Source organism: Amblyomma mixtum, chromosome 5, assembly GCF_055824585.1.
Source record: "Amblyomma mixtum isolate Tamu chromosome 5, ASM5582458v1, whole genome shotgun sequence".
NCBI lineage: Eukaryota > Metazoa > Arthropoda > Arachnida > Ixodida > Ixodidae > Amblyomma > Amblyomma mixtum.
The window spans coordinates 7,535,107-7,543,122 of NC_143016.1; the positions used below are offsets into that span (position 1 = coordinate 7,535,107).

Genomic DNA, 8,016 nt, shown 5'->3' on the forward strand with positions numbered 1-8,016 from the left:
TCCACCGAGACGTGGGGCAGATACTGCACCATTTCCTTTCCCCCCCAAAAAACCAAAAACCAAACCAAACAGGAACAATCTGAAGGTTGTACAGGCCTATGCGCCAAAAAATATGGTCAAAAGGATGTGTGAAGACACAGAACTGACTATGAATAAAGAAAGATGCAGCACACTGTACTAATGCAAAAGTAGGGAAGGCGATGGGTTAAGTAAAAATAAAACCACTTTCATAATGTGACCCCATTCAGGCATTGTGCAATATGTAAAGGTATAAAGCAAGATAAGGTGCAATGATTACAGGATAGCGAGGTCTAGATTACAAGAGTAGAAGTGTGGGCTTGTTCACTGTTCATGATTTCAAAACAGCACCAAAACAAGGATGACGTCCCAGAGTGGACACACACGGCACTGACTTCCTAGGTCTAAGTTAACCTAGAATTAAAAAGAGAGCGGGGGAAAAGTAAGCAGTAAGAGGAAACGTGAAGCAGTTCAGCACCTAGCTTGAGAACAGATATTCCACCTTGAACTGATGAAGATGAGCACACAATAAAGACATGAGTGACAACCCCATCGATATAATTATGAAGAGCACAATTGAAGCAGGAGGTTGAGTAGCTACGCTGAACTTAACCCATACATGCCGAAACGTCATAAATTTTTAAAATATCTAAATACTTTTCTATATAATATATATATTTCACTTCAGAATTATCATTTTATTGGTAGAAATATTTTTCTCAACAAGGACTTTTCAGCTGTCCTAGAATGTAGGATACTAGGTAAACTTGCTACCTGTAACGTTAGCATTTGACATCGACTTTAAAATCACATTTCTTACCACACATGGTGGTTTCCTTACGACAATGCGCAAAAAATTTTGTTCGTGTTGTAGAATTGCAATGTAGTCAATGGGGCCCCATTCAAAAATGGCATTCAGAGAAGACTGGTGGATCTTTCTGAACACACACAATGCACAAAACTGAACGTACACAACATGACCCTTGCACAGGAGAAATATAGACCCTCTTTAACCTAAGCTAGGGAGTGCAAGCTTTTACACAATAAACCTTTACAGTTACTGCATAAAACAGTGGTGTCCTACAGTAAGATGATAGGCATATATGGGTTAATTAAAAAAACTACAGAGCATGAAGCCTGAAACTTCATAGGTAAGGTATAACTAGCAGAACTTCCAAGACCACTCAATCAAATGGCACATAAATACATAAAAAAGAATAACATGGACAAGACAGAGCAAGCAATAATGCACTGAGGAAGATTGAAAGCAGCTAAGAAAAAAATCAGGCATGGTCAGAAACGGGATGTATACATAATAAGAGGCAAATATGGCATGCAATGTCGTTAGCAGTGTGAATAAGATCACTAAACTAGTACAGGAATTCACAAAAAACTGTACAGCATCCAAAATAATGATGACACAATAAATAAAAAGTTGTGCCATTGTGGAAATACAGGTTCCAGTTGAACGTAAAGAGTGCTTTATAAACAATGCATAGGAGCAACACAGCAAGGGATGATAAAATAGCTATAGGCCTGCTGAAGAAAGTTGAGATAAAGATATTGTGCTTGGAAAGCTTTCAACTTTGAATACACGATGCCTCATCACCTCAAGAAAACTATACGGAGAAATGCTAGCACAGTTTTAATGCACAAGAAAGGCAATGTCAAAGCGGTTAGCTTGTCTGCGGTTAGCTTGGAGCGGTTAGCTTGTCTGCTTCTTGTAAGGTATTAAGGTAGCAGCTAGCAGAAGAAAGCAATACAAGACTTCAGAACAATCAAGGAAAGAGACTGGTTCCTGGAAAGGGTATCTGTTGAATTTCCTATACAGACAACACAGGTTACAAAAAGCACTTGACTCAAGCTTAAACATCAGAAGTCACACAGGCATTGTATAACCAAGGTGAGAAGAAGGCGTACAGAAATACAAAAAAAAAAACATCTACCGGGACTGCACACTGACCATTTTCCCCCGTGCAAGAGGATATGATCAAAAAAGGCATCAGGCAGAAGGCCGCAACCTCTCCACTGTCATTGAGTTCATGTTTACAAGAGGTATCCATAGGGCTATTCAGAGAACTAGATGCCAGAATTGATGGACAACACCTCAGTTACCACCAATTAACTGATGATGGTGCTTTGCTAAATAATTTAATTCGGGGAATGAATATCAGCATATGCCTGAGGACCAAAATAAAATGCAACAGTGGGTCAAAAAATTGATATGAAGAAAACCAGACTAATCTTCGCCAGTCTGGGAAGGAAACAGCAGTTCACGGTAGTGAAGTGTTAAAAGTAGTAAGGGTGCTACTACTACTACTACTACTACTACTACTACTACTACTAGAGGCCAAGCAGGCATCAATATCTATACCATGAGAAAAAAAATTAACACGAGAATAATGCATATGAATGGCAAAAGGAGGGGGCCCCCAAGTTATGAACAGCAGCTTACTGATATTCACCAAAAGGAAAGTACCTAATGGCTATTTCCACCCAGTACTTGCCTATCCAGCCAAAACGTGGAAATTAATAAGAAAAGCTTGAAAATAAAATTGTGGCATTGCAGCCAGCTAGAAAAGGGAAATGACAGGGTTAACCTTGAGATATAGAAAGAGGACAATGCAAATTAAGAGATCTAACTTGAGCTAATCACATCCTAGGACAGCCAATGTTGAGAACCAATAGGCAACGCCTTTATGAGTAAAAGAGTGGATTTCAAGCAAAGGAAAACATAGCCAGAAATGGCCACAAGTGAGGTGGAAAGACAAGTTTCAGAAATTAAGCTCACATAGGGTGGCCACAGCTGGCATCGATCAGGAATAAGTGGTCCTTCAGAAGGGCCTCTGTTCAGCTGTGGGCGTGATCCAGGTAAAGATAACAAGGCGTGCACATGTGTTGCAACTTCATTACCATCACAGCAGAAAGTATAGCATCATCCTCAATTCCCTTCTTACATGCTGTTAAGCTCTCCCACACAACACCTGCGACAAATGAGCTTTAAAACAGTGCATGCACAGTTCACCATGTTCTCTGCCTCCAGGTGACAGATGCAGGCAACTGTCACAGCACAATCAGACATTATGCAGACTTCTGACATATGTTCCCTCTTCCACAAGGCAGGAGAAGGATGGGGCCATCAGCCTGCAGAGGCCAATTCCCAACAAGCTAAGAGAAGTGTCAGAAAAGCAGCTACAGATTTGAGAGGTGCAGCAAGACTACTTGATTCTGGTGCCTATATAGTTCTCCTTTTAAAGAGCACTTTTTAAAAATTTTTGCGGAACCGTGTTTCTTGCATTGAGCTTTACTGGAAAAAAAATAAATCTTCGAATTAAAAAATGAGAGAAATATTTACAACAAGAATACGTACATATCATCAGTATGTCTAAATAAGTGTGTATACAAGGTCTCTCCTAAATTCAGTGAGAAAGGTGAAATAAAAACTGGTACATAAACTTTTGTGGGGCAGATAAGCTTAGCAACTGCCACTATGTACCGAGTAATAGACTCGAGCAAAATAAGCAGGCAACCGTCACATGCATTAGAGGAAGGAAAGCAATGGATTCCCGTTTTCCATCTTTCAACTAGTTATGTCTAGTTAAACACAGTTTTAAGGGAGTAGCAGACTTCCCTCAATACATGGCTACTCAGCCCTTTAGCATGTCAAGTTCAAAATAAGAGATGATGTAACTTACACTTCTCACTCTAAAAATACAGCTCCTCTATTTTGGCAAAAAAAAACAAATTGGATTTTTGGGAAAGGCAATGGCACAGTAATTGTCTCACATCTCGGTGGACACGAACCTGCCGGAAGGGAAGGGAGGAAAGTGGGAGTGAAAGAAGAGAGAGAGAGGTGCCGTAGTGGAGGGCTCCAAAATAATTTCGACCACCTGGGAATCTTTAATGTGCACTGACATCACACAGCACACGGGCACCTTTGAGTTTCACCTCCATCGAAACGTGGCTGCTGCAACCGGGTTCGAACCAGGGAACTCCAGCTCAGTAGCCGAGCGCCCTAACCACCGAGCCACCGCAGTGGGTCTTTCTATTTCGGCAATGTACCAAGTGCAGAGCATGAGGGGTACAGCATTCAGTGCTCAAGGAGACCTACCGAAATTTCAATATGGAATGTCAATAAGGAAAAAAATGTTGCCTCCTTGAAGGATGAAAACTCATGATTTAGAAGAAGAGAAAGAAGTGAAGAACAAAGAAAGCAAAGAAAAATGCAATGACACAAGAGAACAAAGAGGAACTAAGAGTAGGAATAATGAAGAGGAAAAAGAAAACTGAGCATGCAGGACAAAGCTAACATGGCCTGAGGAGTGGCCCAAAGGAAGAGACAATGAAGGAGGATGACACCAAGCGTCGATCTAGTGCAGCCAAACAAGAGCAAGGCCACGAACAAGTCTGGAGAGAGAAATGCCTGGTTGCACTCTGGTCTGTTGCTCCTCAAACTGTAACCTCAGCAGGACACATTTGCCACCCGAGTGGCTCAGGCAACAACGGGCGAAACTAAAATGGTATCACTTAGAAGGCTCATTGATAATTTGATGCGAAATCTGGTCAGACATCATATCATTAGCATGACTGGCGAGTACTGACTGCAAAGAATGTAGTCCTGACATTTTGTTTAAATAATGATATTGCAGTTTATGCGACGGCAATGCGTATAAATGGCAGCTAATGACTGAGCCACATTCCTCATATGTTAATGCATTGGTAGAGCATTGGTTGGAAAGTTTCTGAGAAAGCTGTACAGCTTTCCTTTGTAGCCGTATGGCTGCGCTCGGGTGGATGCCAATGAGTAATTACTCCCTTATTACAAATCTACTCCACCTTGGGGGATTCCCCTAAACATTCGACCAACACAGTTCCCACTTCGAGTTATTGATCAATTCGCTCTCGTCCTACCATAAGCTTGCCGTCCTGGTTAGCTCAATTGGTAGAGCGACTGCTCCGGTGTAGCGGTGGTCCTGGGTTCGAACCCCGGACCAGGACGAATTTTTCTTTAACTACGAAGTTTCTGAGAAAGCTGTACAGCTTTCCTTTGTAGCCGTATGGCTGCGCTCAGGTGGATGCCAATGAGTAATTACTCCCTTATTACAAATCTACTCCACCTTGGGGGATTCCCCTAAACATTCGACCAAAAGTCCCAATAGTAACAAAATATTACTGTATCAAACACTCTTTTTGGCTTATTCTTATACAAGGGCACATGTCTCGGGGCATTCTCTCTATGATCTTGCATCAGCTGCCAAGCTATTCCACCAAGCCTCCTCAGCTCGTCACTCTATATGGCTATCTTCTGAACCCCCCTATATTCTTTGTCTCTTGGTGTCCGCTCTATCACTATAACACACAACCTGGCCCATACTCTAACTTATGTACATTTCAGAAATGTCCCTTTCAGCGACATCAGGTCGGCTGGAACCGGATGCAGCATATTTAACTTACTTTAACTTGTGTACCTTTCAACCATGTTTCTTTCCGCGACCCCTGATTAGCTGAAACGCTGGAAGCAGATGCGATAGAGATTCAGCATTCACTTCCAGCATTTCAAGTGTCGCTAAAAGGGACGTTTTCGAAAGAGACGGAAGTTAGAATATGGGCCCAGATTTCAGCTCTACGCATAACACGTCCTCTTTTAGTTGATGTACTCTTGAACCTGTTATCTAACCCACGCTGCATCCTTCCTGCCTTTCAAAATTACACAGATAATTTTCCTTGTTACCACTCACTGCTCCAAGCTTCAGCCAAAACACACAAACAACCATGGTTATGTTCACACAGCGCACTCCTCTTCCATTGTCCTCTGCACACATAGCACGCTAAACGACATTAGCACACTAAGATGTACTACTAGCTGCCTATAAACATTGCCTATAAATAAGGTCGGCAATCTGAACAATAAACAGAGTACACAGAGCACAAAAGACAACTGTCTCAATCAAATGCCATTCCAATCGGCCTCGCAGATAGTGCAGGAATTTAAACTCAGCATGAAATGTGCAAAATGTGTGTACATGCACCTTTGCTGTACATGCTACTCTCAACAGGGTAGGTGTCAGGAACAGGACAGGCACGAAAGGTGTGAACTGCCCTTAAACACCTTGCAATTTTAAAAATTGTTTGAAAGACTGCTCCTGGGCCTCATAGCCCAATGTGTTAAATGACATTTCCCAGAGTAGAAGTTGTGGTATTTTTTTTAAGTTTTCACCAGTGTTATTCGCACAAATGATGAAAATTATATAAGCAGTTTTTTCTTTTCTGTGTGTACCAGCATGATCACAGAGTTGCCGACTGAGATTATCACAGGTCGTAATCAGAGGCTTTCGAAAACTCACTTTTTCCCCATGTCGCAATAAGCATGTCATATCAGATTGTCACAGCTGCTCATCGAACACAAAAAGAGACAGGAACTACTACTCTTTATGCCACTGCTAAGCCTGGACAGGCGACAAAGAGAATAACAAGAACTTGGTGCTGTTGGCCACTACAACCCTTTCAACTATACAGCTGCCCTTCATTGTGAGCGACCCTATTCTATGCGCCGACACTCCAGATGTTCAATTTTGTGAAAATAAGCATGTATATTTGTGCACAGCTCACGGCGGGCATTGAATCCGCTGCATTAGCACTATGTACAGTCAGCACTAAACATGTTGCAGCCTAAGGCACTGAACAGTGCTTCAATGCTTCAAGTTAAGTGTTGTTGACTATGCACTGGAACATAGAAACCGGTAAGCAGAAAGATACTTCAATGAAAGCAAACAGATCTCCTGTTTGTGGCATAACCCCAAAAGCATACTGTAATCAGATTAAGCATGCAAAACAAGGAGACCAATCATGAAAGAAGGCATACTAGCCCAAGCTTAAACAGCATCTCTACATGTGGATACTGGAGTGGCAAAATACTGAGCACGACTAACAAGAGGAGCGGCAAAATATTGTGCACGACTAACAAGAGACCTCTTGTCACCTACAGCAAAATTCAAGAAAGCTGCTTGCAGAATACCAACTGGTTCATAGCTTACAACAACAGCATCTGTCACAGGTTACACCGGTATAATGCAAATAAGCAGGCACAGCCTCAAATGGGACAGACGGCACTCATGAGAAACTTCATTGGAATGAATCTGAAAACATTTGTGCATTCAAGGTAGCCGCCAAAACATTACGAGTTGATTTTACATTAAGAACCTTTACCAGCAAATATGCTAAATGCTATTGTCCTTCACTGTGCACTGAATACACAAACTTTCCACTCTCAAATACTTAAGTTGCCAGGCCTTAAATTCTACTCACTTTAACAATGCAATGAAAGCAACCTGACCCCAGACAGAGAGCATGATGTCATGACACCACATCATTTGTCTCAAAAGCTTCCTGAAAATCGGAAAACGTGTTCCAATTATTCAGCACTAACTAGCTGGCATAGGCTTTGCACTAGGCTTGATAGCTCAGCCAGTGAGGACTGTCCAGACTTCATGCCTACTACATTAACCACATGGCACAACCACAACATGAAATGCAAGGAATAGATGAGAGACTGTTGGATGAGTGGATGAGCGCACCCTCAAGGCAAGTACGCCCTACTGTTGCCAGGCTGATGTGTTCTGGCCGTGAATGCGCTTCATGTGGACATGCAGTGTTTCCATCCAGGAATAGCGACGTGGACAGTATGAGCACTTGTAGAACTTGCGCTGTAAGTAGTGCATTGTCTGGTGCCTCCTCAGTTTTGCAGCGCTGCTATAGCACTTGTTGCACACACTGCACCAGTGCGGATGAGCCGCCCTCGGCAATACTGATGACTGGCCATGGGACTGTCGTGGAGCTGACCACGCCGTTTGCCAACTGTGAGTCACTGAAAGACAACAAGAAAGGGTGCACCAGTGTGTGCCAGCCATTCTGTTCAGAACAAGAATTTATCTGATTTTCACATTCACAGGCCACCATACTATTTGCCTTCAAGCAATGCTCCATAGTTTTTTTTGTTTT

At 42.3% G+C, this 8,016-nt stretch overlaps 1 protein-coding gene across 19 annotated transcripts in view; it reads right to left on the reverse strand.

The window, feature by feature from the left end:
• LOC149341239 (uncharacterized) overlaps positions 1 to 8,016 on the reverse strand; it is a 179,587-nt gene that overhangs the window by 154,080 nt on the left and 17,491 nt on the right. The window contains exon 5 of one of the 19 annotated variants that reach the window (XM_089543207.1): positions 7,596 to 7,882. The exons of the other annotated variants lie outside the window; for them this stretch is intronic. Within the exon in view, the coding sequence (XP_089399333.1) occupies positions 7,611 to 7,882 (272 nt within the window). The 3' untranslated portion in view covers positions 7,596 to 7,610. Of the gene's footprint in view, positions 1 to 7,595; positions 7,883 to 8,016 lie in introns of those variants that run through there. 19 annotated transcript variants of the gene reach the window in all.